At 38.4% G+C, this 17,498-nt stretch overlaps 1 protein-coding gene across 2 annotated transcripts in view; it reads right to left on the bottom strand.

Annotated features, from left to right (window-relative positions):
• LAMA3 (laminin subunit alpha 3) overlaps positions 1-17,498 on the bottom strand; it is a 272,359-nt gene that overhangs the window by 122,402 nt on the left and 132,459 nt on the right. For both annotated transcript variants that reach the window (XM_019465535.2, XM_019465536.2), the window contains exons 19-23: positions 15,540-15,696; positions 10,738-10,870; positions 8,579-8,721; positions 6,333-6,430; positions 5,838-5,991 (exon numbers count right to left, since the gene is read on the bottom strand). In XM_019465535.2, the coding sequence (XP_019321080.2) occupies positions 5,838-5,991; positions 6,333-6,430; positions 8,579-8,721; positions 10,738-10,870; positions 15,540-15,696 (685 nt within the window). The remainder of the gene's footprint in view (positions 1-5,837; positions 5,992-6,332; positions 6,431-8,578; positions 8,722-10,737; positions 10,871-15,539; positions 15,697-17,498) is intronic.

Below are 17,498 nucleotides of genomic sequence, written 5' to 3'. Positions count from 1 at the left end.
CTTTACAAGAAGCTATAGAATTTGGGAATCAAATATCAAAGATACAGCCTCATAACCAAGAACTGATTTAAGCCACCTACGTACTCAGTGTCTGAATCTGTGCCATCCCCAGTATCACAGTGATAGAAGTGGCATATTTAATGCTTGCCTCTGAGCTAAGGGTCCAGAGGACTGGTGAGACATTGCAAAACTACTAGGCTGAGATGGCTAGCAAGAAAAAGGGAGATGATAAAAAGCTTCCATTCAAAATAAGCCAATAAGCCTGCAAACAAAATAAGTCTCCAAAACACATAAAGAAATCTAATGTTAGAAACATGCAACAATATCATCAATCAGAAGATGAATTTACTTCAGATAAGATGAATTTTATCAGAGAGTCTGACAAAGACTAAAATGAATACACTGGTCCCTAATCTGAAATCTTCAAATGTGGAAAAGGAATATTTTTTGGATCTTGTTTGGATGCGAAACTTAATCTCACCTAACCAATCATCACTTGGTGGCAAAATGTGACTTGAACTAAGTCCACGTATACAGTCTTAATGTATTTCTCTTGAAGTGCCTATTCAAGCTTTTTGTTGGAGAAATATCAACCTGTTTGATTATAGGGTGTTGGCCAGGACCCCAATGGAGATGATGATGATGATGATGATGATGATGATGATGATGATGATGTGTGTGTGTGCGCAGAATCTTTAAAATTCTGAATTCTGGGGCGCCTGGGTGGCTCAGTCAGTTAAGCATCCGGCTCTTGGGTTTGGCTCAGGTCATCATCTCACAGTTCGTGAGTTCGAGCCAGACATCAGGCTGGACATCAGACATCAGACAGCACGGAGCCAGCTTGAGATTTCTCTCTTCCTCTCTCTCTGCCCCTCCCCTGTTTGCTCTCTCTCTCTCTCTCTCTCAAATAAATAAACTTAAAAAAAAATTTTAAATGCTGAATTATGAAACACACCTGCCTCCAAGGGCATTAAGAAACTCAAAAATATAAATGAAAGAGGAATCTCTTTAAAAAGTAAATAAAGTTACAAAACTAAATTGGTGGGAAAAAAATAAGGAAAAGTAAGTATGAGTAAGAGCCAATTAGAAATCTTTGAGATTAACAGTATAAATTAAACTGAACCAACAGGCTGGATAAAATCTAAACTGGAGATAGTGAAACATCCGTGGATTCTAAGAAAGTCTTGAGGAATTCACCCGTAAAGCAGCACAAAGAGCCAAAGCTATATAAAAATATGAAAGAGTAGTTTGTAGACAGACTGTGAGGTTCCAACATTCATCCAGGCTGATTTCCAGAAAAGAAGAATGTAAGGAATGGCAGCAAAATTACATTTGAAGTGATAACATCCGAGAATTTCCCGGGATAAAAGATATGAATCTTCATTCTGAAAGTGTAGCCTGAGGACTAAACAGATAAATAAAAATAAATCCACACCTAAATATATCATAATGGAACTTTAGAGTATCACAAATAAAAGTCCATCCTAGGATTTCTGGCTAAATATAATAGATTAAATGCTTATACTTATTGATCTTCCCTCTCAGAATTCCACAAAAATTCGAGTTGGGTTTTTTTTTTAAATCATACACCCACAAACAAAAAGAGGATAGGAAAGAGGGCGGCAGGAAACAGGCTAGAGAAATCAACAGATTTTGGAAGCTGGAAAGCAGATGTTAAGCAATTAGATCAGAAAAAGCTGACACCTGTATGTCTGTGTGGGTGCAGAGTTGGATGAGCATTGGAAGAAAAGATTAAAGAAATATCCCAAAGCATAAAATGAGATAAAGAGATGGTAAATGTTGATTAAAGATAAAGAAATAAATTATCAATGAAATAACTCAAGGAAGTTTCCCTGAACGATGGATAGAAGTTTCCAGGCTAAAAGGCTGAGAGCCTGGCACACTAGTAGAAACATTACCTATATCAAGGCACACCTTTGTGAAATTTCAGAACACGAGAAATAAAGAAATTATCTCAAAAGCTTTAAGCAGGGAAAAGCAAGCTGCAGTCAAAGCATTGGGAATCACAATGTAACTTCTCGAGAGCAGGACTTGAAGGTAGAAGCCAGTGAGGAAATGTCATCAAATTCTAAAAAGAAATGATTTCTAATATAAAATTATATATCTAGAGTGCCTGGGGGGCTCAGTCAGTTAAGTGTCTGACTCTTGATTTCAGCTCAGGTCATGATCTCATGGTCATGAGATCGAGTACTGCATTGGGCTCCACAGAGTTAAGCATAGAGCCTGCCTAAGAGTGTCTTTAAAAAAAAAACAATAGAAATAAAATTATACACCTAACCAAACTAAAAAATCAAGATTGAGTGTAGGATAGTTCCAGATATGCAAGGTCTCAAAGGGAAAAAAATAAATAAATAAAAATAAAAGGACCTCCTCTGTATCTGTGTGGCCTTTCTCAGGAAGGAAGCCATTGGAGGATATAATCTACCAAAATGTGGAAGAAGAAGAAGAAAAAAAAGGGAGTTCCAATAATAAAAAAAAACAAAAACAAAAAAATCCCAATACAATGAAGATAAAAACGAGAATATTTAGGATGGTGGGATGTGGCAATGAAATATTTCAGGAAATGGCTGTGCCCTAGATCCAGAGACTACATCAAGAGCAAAGAAGACAGATGGAAGATTCCAGGAGAGAAAATTCCAAGAAGAAATGGAAAAGAGGAAAAAAAAAAAAAGAAAAAAGAAAGAAAGGAAGGGAGGAGAGAGGGAGGGATGGTATGTGGTATATTTGAATTGAGATGAAACTTACAATCTACCTGAAAGTCTGGGGAAGAGGGTAAAAATAAAATTTCTGTACAGCAACAATAACTTGGAGGTTGGTTTTCAATGGGTAAATAATCATTCTAAAGTCTGTGTCATGTAAAATAAGAGATCAGAATTAGTGAATAACTTTAGACTTGGGTGGAAAATATATGCTTCAAGAACTTATGGTAAAATATTAAGGGTAACTACTAAAATACCAGAAAACAATCTGTACTTATCAAACAAGCAGAAAAATAGAGAAAATTGTCTTAATCAAACAGAAGTAGGGGGTGCCTGGCTGGCTCAGTCAGTAGAGCATGCAACTCTTGATCTCAGCATTGAGTTCCAGCCCCATGTTGGGCCTAGAACTTACTTCAAAAAAAAAAAAAAAGAAAAAAGAAAAAAAGAAAAGAAACCAAAGTAGGAAAATTATTTTTAAGAAGGCAAATAAAAAGTTAGTAAAATAATTAAGATGATAAAAATAAGTCCAAATATGTCTGAAATCACAATAAATATAAATCAATTAAAATCACATTGTAAAACAGAGATGATCAAATTGAAATATAAAAAATATAGCAATGAATTTGTTTATAAGAGACAGAGGCTTGCCTGGTGTACAACAGGTGTGGTCTGACTTTAAAAAATGAGCTGTCCAGATTCCCTTTCTCAGAAAGAATAAAGGGAAAAAGGGGATATTCAAATGGCAATAAGTGCCGGAGCTAGGAGTTAACAAGGAAATGAGACCGAAGCAACCTTCATGGTATGTGTGTGAGACAAACAGCTATGAGTAAGCAAAGGAGGTCATTCAATAGAGGGAGAGGTGAACAGCAAACACACGGAGAGAAGGCTTTCTTCTATGACGGCCTGGTAGCTCTGTCTCTCTCAGATTCCTGGAAGACCAGAATGTACTTGGTTCCTGCCTTTGGAATCCTTCTAGACCTTCTGTATCCTGGAAAAGGAAAAACCCTTCATATGAGCTAGACTTAGTGGGTTGCTCTTCCTTTCTGCCCATGGTGGTGACTAGAATACATAACAGCAGTATGGTTAATGGTTACTGAGTGATCACTGCGTGTCTGGCACCACAACAAGAGCCCCTCATGGATTATTTTATTTAATAGTACTCATGAGGTAGCTACTATTCTTATCCCCATTTTGTATACTAGTAAATTCAGGCCTAGGGAGATTTCACAGCTAGTTACTGATGACCCAAGACACGAAGGCAGGCAGTTTCACTCCAGAACCATCTTAATCATCACGCTACACATGGGTTTTCAAAATGGAGGAGCAGGGGCGGGGAGCGGGGGTGCCTGGGTGGCTCAGTTGGTTGAGCATCTGACTCTTGATAATAAAACTTTCTTAAAAATGGAGGAGGGATTACTCTGCATTTTGCTCCAGGCGGCTAATGATGATCAAAATTTACCTACCTCTAGAAGAAGTGAGTCCTCCATCAATTTAAGTATTCAACAGAGGCTAAATGAATGTTTAAAAAAGCTAATGTAGAAAGGATTCCTTCACAGGAAGGGAAATCAAATGATTTCTAAGACCTCTTCGAATGCCATTAGTCTCTGAATTTTAGCACAATGATCTACTACAGCACTGTCCAATAGAACCTTCTGGATAGCAAAAATATTTCACACTCTGTGTTTTCCAATAAGGTGGACACTAGACATATGTGGTTGCCGAGCACTTGAAATGTGGCTAGTGCAACGGAGAAACTGGATGTTTAGCTCTACTTAGTTTTAATTAATTCAAGTTTATACAGCCACATGAGCTAGTCACTACTATATTAGCACATGTCTGTAAGCATTTAGATAAACTAGTAAAACAGACTGTTAAATAAAACTGGACAGCCCAGGGCTTAGTTTTACGCATCATGCAAATATGGCCCTGCCCAAGGCCTCAGTGCTATATGGCTCTGGGCTAAATCAGAGGCAAGGACACCTCCAGATGAATCATCAGCATCATTTCCTGGAGTTTGGCCCTTCTCAACAGCACCTTCCTGCTGTCTGGGGAACACACACACACACACACACATCTGTATGTGTGCATGCATATTTATGTATGTATATGCATTTGTGTGTGTGTGCTCAGCATGGGTAGGGAGGGATACAGCACACTGGTAGAATGGAGTGGAAATGATTTCATTAATTTCTCTTTATGAATGCCTATATCGCTTTACTTGTTACAACAGGCATACATATTTCTCTTTTTTGCAAAATAAAAACTCTAATAAAATGAAATGAAGACTAAAGAAGTATCCTTAAAATCCTCTAATAGCTACCTTGGAAATGTTAGCAATATAGTTTACAAAAAAGGTACATATCTAAATATTCAGAAGTAATACCATATATGTTTTCAGTCTACAAATTTAATCGTGAACATTTTCCTCAAGGATACAAAACAGAGAATGTTGTAGAAAGTAAGGAATGGAAATATAGCGACGGAAGTTTGTTTTTCAGTGTCTTTATTCTGAGGTATTGCACTGTGTGTTTTTATTGTTGCTACATACTACTTTGAACGCAAATCTTAAATCAGTATAGTCTTAAATCGTTTTGAGGCCTCAAAAACTCTGAGAAGAAAAGTAATGCCAAAGCCTGTGGTAACCTGCTCTCTAAGCCATGAGGGAGATGCCCTGGCGTGTAGCATTTCCAGATTTTGAGCTCAAAGAAATCAACCCTTACAAATTGCTTAGCCTGAGGGCTGAACAGTCTGTGAGCATTGCATCCTTTTAGGGTAAGCTGTGTAGTTTCTGGAGGCCTTTTAGAAAGATCTTGCCCTGAATCAGGTAGAGCAGGACGTGCCCTTATAAGTCCAGGGAGTAAAAAGGAGAGGATTCTGTGGTTGCCCATGTTCCCTGCCACGTCTAGAAAGTGCTCAGAGACTAACCTTACTATGCTCTGTGTGGTGCACCGCCCAGCCACAACCTGAAGCAGAGAACTCAGGATACCTGTAATTAACACCTCTGAGAAATTCTTCCAGGTTCCCCTGAATTTGAGAAGCAACTGTGGCCAAGGGTTTTCAGCAGACACAGATGGGGAGACAGTAATAGCTTTGACAGTAAATAAAAGGCTGCCCCACCTCTCTACCACTGAGGTCCGCCATGACCGGGTGTGCGGGAGTAGGCTGCCTCACTGCCAAGGGTCTTGGCTCTCCATCAAGCAGGAAGTGTCTGGCCTCACAAGCCAGGGCACAGGGGAATCGGGTCACTGGCAAATGCTGGTAAAGCAAGCAACTTCAACAACAAAATATAACAGTTACAACTGAGAACAAAGCACAATATCAAAACTCATCCCCAAAGGACTCTTATCCAATTCCATTCATTCATCACTCCTTCAACGAACTCCTACCCAGTGCCTACTATAGGAATCGGATGGTAAATTTTCATCTGCATGAAGAATAAAAGAAGGAAAGGTCCATGAACCTGGATTCTATTTTAAGCCTCAGACAAAAACCACAATCAGATAATTATCCAAAGCATCTGGCTGCAGTTGTGATGCCGAGGCCTATCTCGAATCCTTGCACCAAAGTCTCCTGATTTAGAGGACCCGATGTCGCACCGTTGCCCATACTAACTTCTCTTGGGGAGGTCCTGAGTCGGCGCACGGCTCTGTGACTGGCAGTTGCAGTGAGGATGCCTCATAGTAGTCTCTGGGAAGCAGCACCAGGTAGTCCTAGTAAATTAAGACCAAAAGGACAATTACGCATTTGATGGTGGCCCTTCTTTTAGTAATCAAGCCGTCAGCAGCTAAGTTAACAACAACCAGGTGAAGCTCGCTATGTTAAACTCTCCACAGCAGCTGCTTCGTTCTGCCCCCCGACTCACCAAAACACACAAAGCAGCTCCCCACAGGTGCTTCAAACACGGGAGATAAGCATCTCAGGGTGAACGTTTTTGTATGCAAGTCTCAGGGGAAATTTTCCCGTCTCTTCTGGATTGTTTATAAATTCAAAACTAAACAAAAGTAACACGCTATCAGTTGATAACATGTTCCTTTGAAATACCGGTTGCTTTCATCACTACACAACAGAACGCTGAATTGTAGATCACGTATCACGGCTTTTTATTCCCATATCCAAGCAACGCTCGATGGCATGTATAAAAAACGGTGTTTTGTGATCCTGGTGAATCACGGACTGAAACTGGCTGACTGCCTGTCCTAGGAGATGAGAGGAAGAACGTGTTCCACGGAGTGTGCCAAATGAAGCCCACAGTGTAAATTCAGCTAAACAGCTCTTCAGGAAAGAGCAGACCTCCAGGTTTCTGAGATGCTGATGGTCTGACAGCTTCAGAGCAATGCTGGCATCCCTGCCTGTGTGCAGAGGGAAGGACGAAGGGGAGGGAGGATGTCTGCCATAACTGTGAAGAGACTCATACGCCAGCCATAAGGCTTTCTCTCCCTTCGGGGCCCTTAATTTGTCTAGAATGGGAAAGAAGAGAAATGTATGGAGAGGAAAAGTGGCACATGGCGGCCCAGGGGGCTCAGTGGTCTACCACGGGGGTCTCACTAGCCCAGTAGGCTTTGTTTCAACAGTGATTATTGTTCTCTTACTAAGTTTCCTTAGGTTGGGACCATAGCTCCTCATTACTTTATGGTCCCATAGATCCTAGAATAGTAAAAGTTGACAGTAGGTGGTCTGTAAAATATCTGTAGAGAAGATAGGATCATCATATGGAAGCATATATATGTGTTGCTACACAACTGCACCAGCTAAATGTCATCAAGTATCTTCCGTGCCTATGAAGTAACATAATGAGCTTCTTTCCATTAATCTAACTTTGTACCCATTACTGGCATCAACGGGATTTTCCTCATCCTCATTTCTAACATCTATGAAAAACTCTAAAACTTTGGTAAAGCAACAAAGCTTTCTACCAAGAAGATGCAAGAAAAATAGGGATTGAATGCCGAGCATAAACCCTCACATGATGCTCAGAAGATCCCAGATTTGGAAAGGACCTATATGGATAAACATTGTCCCTATTACAGGGAAGAAGCAAATGAGGCAGGCCTGGAGTTAAAGAACTTGCCTGAGATTTGCTAATACAGCCAATCAAAAGGACTGTGCCAGAAGGAAAAGCTTGATGTTTTCTGCTCTGAGCGCCTAAAACCAAGCTTTGTCGAAGACTTTACTTTCAAAAGACTTTCTATAAGCTAAAGCAGACATCAAAAGGGGGGGGTGTATCTCAGGTAGCAGTTTTCATCCCTTAACTCCCCATGGTTCCTCTGGCTATCCTAGTAGAGCACGAGGATAGAGCTTCTCCCGTAATGCAGGGTTCTTTGTCCAAGGCAATCGTTTGGTGAGGCTGCTGCCTGTTTCAGGTAGAAGAAGGCAGGGAATGTTGGAGAAGCATCGGTTCTCCCTTCTCTTTCCACCACCAAGAACTTCACTGATATTAGGATCTTCTTTTCCTCTAGCTTCTTCTGATTCACTCCACACAATTCCCAGAGAGGCTGATTTTTTTTTTTTGATGCCCTTCTGATTCATGATGAAAACTCCCAAAGAAGCTTTTGAAAGGTGGGGACATAATGCATATGAAGGTTTTGCATTTATTCTGATAACTTTGAGTCATTATAGTTATAGCTGTTGGTGTGTGTGTGTGTGTGTGTGTGTGTGGGTGTGTCTGAGAGAAGCTGGCTGAAAAATATAACAGATATTTTAAGTTGGCTCCTATGTTGAGGGCAAATGTCACCATAGTTTCCTGTGTCTAAAAGGGAGGTGGATTTTGATATCTAATGGTCTCTGTGGGTCACTGTGGATTGGACCATTTCTAAGGGGGGAAGAATCCCACAGAACTCTCCACTCAGGAGGACTCTTACCAGGAGGACGCCCTCTGCTTGAATACAAGCAAGCCATGTCCCTGGTGCAATTGAAAACGGGTCTGCCAAACCATTTCCGGGGACCGTGACAAAGGCTGGCTCCTTACTTGGCAGGAAGAGGACTTCCTTGCTTTGCGCAGCACCTATCAGAAATAAAAAGAATTGCCCAAGGCACTGGTCTAGCAATCACTGTTATGATTTTGGATTTTCAGTTTTGAACATTCAGTTTACATCTGAAGAAGTTTAAGATGGTTACTGAGCATACTTACTGATCAGACGTATTGATTTTATTTTTAAAATTTTTTAACGTTTATTATTTTTGAGAGACAGAGAGAGACAGACAGAGTGCAAGCAGGGGAGGGGCAAAGAGAGAGGGAGACACAGAATCTGAAGCAGGCTCCAGGCTCTGAGCTGTCAGCACAGAGCCCAACGCAGAGTTCAAACTCATGAACTGTAAGATCACGACCGGAGCCGAAGTCAGATACTTAGCTGACTGAGCCACGCTGGCGCCCCTTGATTTTATTTACCATTCACATACTTATAAAACAGACTAGAAAGATATTGATAAGATGTTAATTACTTTTTAAATTTGTTAAGTGATTAAGTATATTAACGCATGTAAACTGCTTAGGAAATTTCATTGCATCTAAGTGTTAACACATTACCTTAGATATTAAATTATTTTATTCTTTTAATTTCTATGGAAGAACATGTGTCCATTCTGAAGTAATAAAAGGTTTTGGTTTTTTGTTTGTTCTCAGGATGCAAAGTGTTTTCTTCTGTATGAAACAAACAGTGAACCTTCTGTACAAGGTTCAGAAACAAACCAAACTGCTGCATCAGAGTCCAACTGAGACTTTTTCTTCAGAAGAAATGTTTGCTCCAAATCCTTGCATTCTTTCTACAAACATCCACTAGATCTAGGTTCTGGGCATGAGGGACTGCACACAGCCAGCATGGCTTTTGCTGGGTGGGATGGGAAAGGTGAGGGATTACAGACGATAAAACAGGAGAATTTGGCACAGCATAGACAGTGGTGTTTGGGAGGAGGCCTAGGTTACCACAAGAATCCACAACCAAGGCCCCTGACTCAGACATGGGGGCTTAATAAAGGTGTCCCAGAGGAAGGGAAAACAAGCCACAATGTACCTGTTTGAGTTAATGGAGAGCAAAGTGCTGATGAAATTGTCATCGAGGAGGCATCAGGGTCTATTAGAAAGAATTTGGAGTCTGAAGATTCCAACTTGTCTATAAAGACCAGAGGTGCACTTAGGCGATTTACTAAACCTCTCAGTTCTGTTTCCTCTTCAACTCTCATCAGTTCACAAACTTACCATGTGAGAAAATCAATGCCAAAGTATATGTATATGATAAAGCAAGCCCGCTAGTTCTTTGTGTTATTCATCATCATCCAGCCTCGCAACCTGGTTGACACAACTCAGGAGCATCACCACTGCCCCCAGTGACTTCGCCATGGATGCTGAACAAAGATTCTTGTGTTTCAATCTCAAATTAGATTTCCACTGGCACCATCTTTGGTCCATGTGGGATTCCTAGTGCTTTCTAGAATCTGTTTCCAGGAATGGTAGAAGTGCTAACTTCTTGCAGAACAGACTTCCAGGCCTCAGCTCTAACAGTGCTGAGATCTGTGCTCTGACTGTGATTTTCCTGTGCCCTCAGGAATCCCTCAACCTTCAGTGAGGTTTGCATGTTTCTTTCTGGAGTTCTCCTGGGCTTCATGCTTTACCGCATTCATCTTAAAAATTCCTACACTCACCCATTTCTCCTTGGGCTATCTGGTTTGCCTGAAACAATGTAAAAAGTTAGGGGAGTCACCACAGAGGTGACACCCACTCTACCATGAATGAATTATAAATTAGCTTTGCCCTGTGGTGATATCATAGACCATGGGGTTCAGCGAAGACACATAGGTTGTTACACCAATTTTTCAAAAGACAGTTAATAGTAAACTTAACAACAAAATTTAAATAAGCAGAATGTTTAGAGATTGAAAAGGTAGCAAAGGACAGGACACTACCCTAATCAGACTATGCATCAGACTCCATCTTTTCTCAGGAGGTAACTTTGTGAAAACTGAAGAAAATGTTTCACTAGTTCATCATTTCTTAATCCAAAAAAAGGCTTGAAAATTTGCCTACCTGCCTCAGCCCAGGATGGGTAAATAGTCACGTGGCCAGATACGGCTTCAGTTCCAGGGTTAATATATTTCAGAATAACGCGAAACAAGGCAAGACTTGACTTCCCCACATTCAACATGATCCTCACTTTATTCTGAAAAATACCGAAAAGCCATAAAGTATAGAACTGGCTAAAAGAAATGGTAGCCAAACAGTGGCTTTACTCCATTCAAGTTTCACTAGTGGGCTTGTAGTGTGTACACAGACCCACACGCTCTGTTTCTTTCACACACACACACACACACACACACACACACACTCACTCTCACTCAGAAAACACCAAATAACCAACTCTGTGGCAGATGGAAATAGGAAGGCCTAACAATAAATTAAAATCACAATTACAATTACAATTAAATTTAAGTGTACAATACAACTTAATTACAATTAAAGTTACAGTGAAGACCTGTTCCCTCAGGAACTGAGTTCTTCTTTTGACCCTTTTGGAATCAGGCAGACAGAAGAGAATGTTAGCAGGACTAGTTTAAGGAAAGCCATAGTGGCAGGGGCAACCACCACAGGCTGGGAGAAATAAAAAAGCAGAAGAGAACGAAAGGACAGGATTATTTAACACAACTACCCCTGTAGACAGACCACTCCAGGGGCCACATACATAAAATTCTAAATGGTCACAGAAACTGATGCTGGCCAAACAAAGGTTAAAATACTCCAAACACATTAGTGACCAAATCTGGATGTAATTAAAATATGCTTACGTCACATAAAATTGATCTCAATCTCTATCCAAAAAGAATGTGGGCTTTTTCTTTTTTAATTATTTTTTTTCCATCATGACAAGTGTACTCTTTAATCCTCATCACCTATTTCCTCCATCCCCTACCCCGCTCCCCTCTGGTAACCATCAGTTTGTTTTCTACAGTTAAGAGTCTGTTTCATGCTTTGTCTCTATCTCCTTTTTTTTTTTTTTGCCTTTGCTTGTTTGTTTTGCTTCCTAGATTCAACATATGAGTGAAATCATACAATATTTGTCTCTCTCTGACGTATTTCACTTAACATTATTATACTCTCTAGTTCCATCCATATTGTTGCAAATGGCAACATTTCATTATTTTTTATGGCTGAATAATACTCCATTCCAATAACAAAAGGGACAATCCGACAAGAGGATATATAATAATTGTAAATATTTATGTACCCAACATGAAAGAACCCAAATAAATAAAACAGTTAATAACAAACCTAAAGGAAATAATCAATAGTAACACAATAATAGGAGGGGACTTTAAGACCCCACTTACATCAACGGGCAGATCATCCAAAGAGAAAAGCAACAAGGAAATAGTGGCTTTGAATGACACTCTGGACCAGATGGACTTAACAGATATATTCAGAATACGCAGATATATTCAGCAGAATACACATTCTTTTTGAGTACACATGTAATGGTCTCCAGAACAGAACACATATTAGACCACAAAAAAAGCCTCAAAAAATTCAAAAAGACTGAAGTTATGCCATGCATCTTTTCTGACCACAAACCTATGAAACTAGAAATCAACCACAAGAAAAATTTTGCAAGAGCACAAATACATTGAGGCTAAAGAACATGCTTCTAAACAACGAATGGGTCAATCAAGAAATCAAAAAAGAGGGGCGCCTGGGTGGCTCAGTCTGTTGAGCATCTGACTCTTGATTTCAGCTCAGGTCATGATCTCAAGGTTCATGGGACCAAGCCCCATGTCAAGCTCCATTCTGTCAATGCACAGCCTGCTTAGGATTCTTTCTCTCTCTCTTTGCCCCTCCCCTACTCATTCATTCTCTCTCTCTCTCTCTCTCTCTCTCTCTCTCTGTGTGTGTGTAAAAATAAATAAACTTAAAAAAAGAAATCAAAGAAGAAATAAAATATTACATGGAGATGAATAAAAATGAAAACACATGGGGCGCCTGGGTGGCGCAGTCGGTTAAGCGTCCGATTTCAGCCAGGTCACGATCTCGCGGTCCGTGAGTTCGAGCCCCGTGTCAGGCTCTGGGCTGATGGCTCGGAGCCTGGAGCCTGTTTCCGATTCTGTGTCTCCCTCTCTCTCTGCCCCTCCCCCGTTCATGCTCTGTCTCTCTCTGTCCCAAAAATAAATAAAAAACGTTGAAAAAAAAAGTGAAAAAAAAAATGAAAACACAGGTCCAAAATCTTTAGGATGCAGCAAAAGCTGTACTAAGAGGGAAATTTATAGCAACACAAGGCTACATCAAGAAGCAAGAAAAATCTCATATAAATAACCTAATCTTATACCTCAAGACACTAAAATAAGAAGAAAAAACAAAACTGAAACACAGAAAAAGGAAGGAAATAAAAAATATTAGAGCAGAAATAAATGATACAGAAACTTAAAAAAAAAGTAAATAAAACAGATTAATGAAACCATGAGCTGGTTTTTAGAAAAGATCAACAAAATTGATAAATCTCTAACCAGACTTATCGAGAGAGAGAGAGAGAGAGGACCCAAATAAACAAAACCACTAATGAAAGAGTAGAAATAACAACCACCACCACAAAAATACAAAAACTTGTAACACAATATTATGAAAATCTATATGCCAACAAATTGGACAACTTAAAAGAAATGGATAAATTCCTAGAAACATGTAACCTACCAAAACATAATAGGAAGAAACAGAAAATTTGAACAGATCAATTACTAGAAGTTAAATTGAATCAGTAATTAAAAAAAAAAAAAACAAAAAAACAAAAAAACAAAAAAACCTCCTGAAAAACAAAAGTCTGAGACCAGACAGCTTCACAGGTGAATTCTACCAAACATTTAAAGAAGAGTTAATATTTATTCTTCTCAAACTATTCCAAAAAATATAAGAGGAAGGAAAACTTCCAAATTCATTCTATGAGGCCAGTATCACCCTGATACCAAAATCATATAAAGACACTACAAAAAAAGAGAACTACAAGTCAATATGTCTGATGAACACAGATGTAAAAATCCTCAACAAAATATTAGTGAACAGAATCCAACAAAACATTAAAATAATCATTCACCACGATCAAGTGGGATTTATTCCTGGGATGAAAATGTGCTTTAATATTTGCAAAACAATCAATGTGGCATGTCACACTAGTAAGAGAAGAGATAAAAACCATAAAATCATTCCAACCTCAAAGAGATGGAGAAAAAGCATTTTACAAAGTACAACATCCATTCATGATAAAAACAAATCCTCTGCAAAGTAGATACAGATAATAAAGGCCTTATAAGAAAAATGTACAACCAACATCATACTCAGTGGTGAAAAATGAAGACTTTTTCCCCTAAGGTCAGAACAAGACAAAGATGTCCACTCTCACCACTTTTATTCAACATAGCACTGGAAGTCCTAGCCATAGCAGTCAGACAACAGAAAGAAAGAAAAGGTATCCAAATTGGTAAGGAAGTAGTAAAACTCTCATGATCTACAAATGACATGGTACCATATATAGAAAGCCTTAAAGACTCCACTGAATGGGGCTTTTTAACTTGACAGAATCCATCTCTAAGTGTTAGTTCCATGTTGGAAAATAAAAATGCAAAAATGTATAAGGAACAAGTTAGGGGTGATCTGATGGACGCTGCCGAGGTCTGCTGACTAAAAATACTTAAAGAAATCCATCATTTGGAATTTATTCCTTTATGCTAACTAGTTATTCTTTCCAACTGTAGACACCTATGAGAAGGTATCCACCTTGACTGGACTGTCAGTCATTCACAATCTATTATGACTTAATGGAATCCATTGCTTTTTTCTTAATAATGAAGATCAGGAAGGAGCTAAAGAAACTGAATTGCTACATTGGGGAGAAGGAGAAAGCAGTGAGGTGTAGGATCCTAGGATCCTAGGGAGTGTAAAGCAACCTGATGGGGACCCTAGTCAGGCAAGAAGCAACATTAGAACCAATGGTGGCTCCAACAGAACTGTGAACCTGTCCCTGTTTCTCCAAGGGGTGACTTATATAAATATAACAGGCATTACTTCTGGATCTACTAAGGACAAATATTGGGTAACCATGGTCGTCAGTTTACCTCTTTTGTTCTGAATTTCGCCACTGAGAAATACAGTTTGAAGAGACCAACCTCAAAGAGAAATTCTGAGAACAAAAATTCTCAATGACTATACAGAAATTATTAGTTATAAATATTGTATAAGTTCTAAAGGTAGCAAGAAAATGTGTAAATCCCTTAATTATTCCAACACAAAGCCAAGAGAGATGGATACAGAAGAGGAAAATGAAGGAAAGGAGAAATACAGGAAAGAAAATTTAAGTAGCACTAACAAATTCCTCATTTATCTTAGTTTTTATTCATATAGTAATTCCGAGTTTAAAAAAGCAAAAAAAAAAAAAAAAAAAAAAAAAAAAAGCACCGGTCAAATATTAACAACGCACACATTGAAATTATTTAATTCAACTCATTTTTAATCTTCACAAATGGCTTTAAAGAAAAGTGTCTCTTGTGTTAAAATATAGACTAATCTCATTTGGGAAACAACTTCTTGTAAAAAGTCTCCAGAAATAAACACCATTTTTTTTTAATCCTTTCTTTGTCTGATTTGGTGACTAAATTAACAATAAACTGTGAAATCGATACATATACTTATGAGTTAAAATCCAATCTTACCCCAAACCCCATCTGTAGTCTGGAGAAAAAGAATCTTGGAGTCAGTTTTCGGGATAGTTTGCCTTTGTGGCGGACTCACTGACAGTGTTGTGGGTAACTATATGCACTATCCTGCCATGAAGTAGTTTCTTAGAGGCTACATACCTGCACTGAGGTCATCTGGGCGTATCCTCTCCAGCTAAACTCAGGAAATTCCAGGGGATCAAATCCAAACCGAAGTTCTCTCCCATTAGGTACAGTGCCATCTTCAATCTCATACTTCATATGATGCAAATCCGGGAAATAGTAGTTGTTTTCGGGTCTTTTGTGAACAAAAAGTAAATGTGGATACAGCAAGTTAAGTCCACTGATAATCCAAATATTCTTTAATCTCAGTAGCTCTGCTAAAAGAACTCCCACCAAATTGAAAGACTGCAACAAATAAGAACAAATGAAAGAGCCTCCCCCTGCTTTTTCTTTAAATTACTGCTTTCGTTCTTGTAAACATTCACATAAAATACACCCAACACTTATCATTCTAAGCAATAAAATGAGAAAAGCATTTAGCACAACCCATAGTAGTAGTATCCTTTAATATGTTCTAAACGGTTGCCAACAACTTAGCAAAGTCAAATTAGGTAATTTACTATAAATTCATTCATTCAATCATTCATTTATATACTCATATTCACTCATTACACAAATATTAACATATACGTACCAAGCAATGTTGTTAAGTACCATATATACATAGTGAATGTGACATACAATATTTCATATGTTAAGTTTACAAGTTAGATACATTTTTCTCTCCAAATATGTTTTTTCAATCATCAGAATGACTTTTTATGCCTCGTTTTTTCTTAAATTATAAGTCTATAAATGGATTTCTTTCAAGAGTCCAATAATGGCAATCATAGAGAAGGATCAAAAATATTTCAACCCTGGGGCGCCTGGGTGGTTCAGTCAGTTAAGTGTCCTACTTCAGTTTAGGTCATGATCTTATGGTTTGTGAGTTCGAGCCCCGCATCAGGCTCTGTGCTGACTGCTCAGAGCCTGGAGCCTGTTTCGGGTTCTGTCTCTCCCTCTCTCTCTGCCCCTCCCCCACTTGTGCTCTGTCTCTGTCTCTCTCTCAGAAATAAATAAAAACATTAAAAAATAAATAAATAAAAATATTACAATACTTATGTAACATTTCATATTCAAACTATTTGAAGTTCTTCAAAATGCCACATTTTGACAATCCAATCACAAACTAATAGCAGTTAGTGTATTTAAACCCATAACTATCAATTAGTCAAAGAAAATAAAAAGTCACAGTCCTATATTGCAAATAGAATTACAAATGCTTACAATTTCTCTGGAAGTGATATATAAAGATCCTTAAAAATGTTCATACCCACTGACCCAGTAATTCTCCTTCTAGGAATATATTCTAAAGAATGATTAAATATACACTGTCAAAGAATTAACATAAAAGAATGTTTATAATAGTGAAAGCTTAGAAGCAATGTAAATGTACAATTATGAAATAATTAAAGAAATTATGAAATATTACATAACCAATATTTTGGAAGACTAATGATATGGAAAATGTCTGCAATATCATGTGAAGAAATTGATACGAATTATATGAAGAAAATACAATATTAATTTGTATTCATAGAAAAAGCCTAGGGGTACGTGGGTGGCTCACTTGGTTAAGCTTCTGACTTTGGGTTAGGTCATGATCTTGCAGTTCATGAGTTTGAGCCCCCTGTCAGGCTCTGTGCTGACCCCTCAAAGCCTGGAGCCGGCTTCAGATTCTGTGTCTCCCTCTCTCTCTGCCCCTCCCCCACTTGCGCTCTGCCTCTCTCTCTCTCAAAATAAAATAAAATAAAAATAAACATTAAAAATGTTTTAAAAAAGAAAGAGAAAGCCTAGAAAAAAATAAACAAAAAATATCAAAGGGGTTATCATCTGGGTGGTGGAATGAAGAATTTTCTTTGCCTTTTACTTTTAGGTACTTATTGCAACTTTACAACAAACATATATTACATTTATTATCACAATAATTATTTAGAAGACAAAGTGAATGTGAAAGCTTTCTAACCTTGTAAGAAAAATGAAAAAAATGTTCAGATG

Source organism: Panthera pardus, unplaced genomic scaffold (assembly GCF_024362965.1).
Source record: "Panthera pardus isolate Hobbes unplaced genomic scaffold, ASM2436296v1 HiC_scaffold_15, whole genome shotgun sequence".
NCBI lineage: Eukaryota > Metazoa > Chordata > Mammalia > Carnivora > Felidae > Panthera > Panthera pardus.
This window is presented reverse-complemented; position numbering and strand designations above follow the sequence as displayed.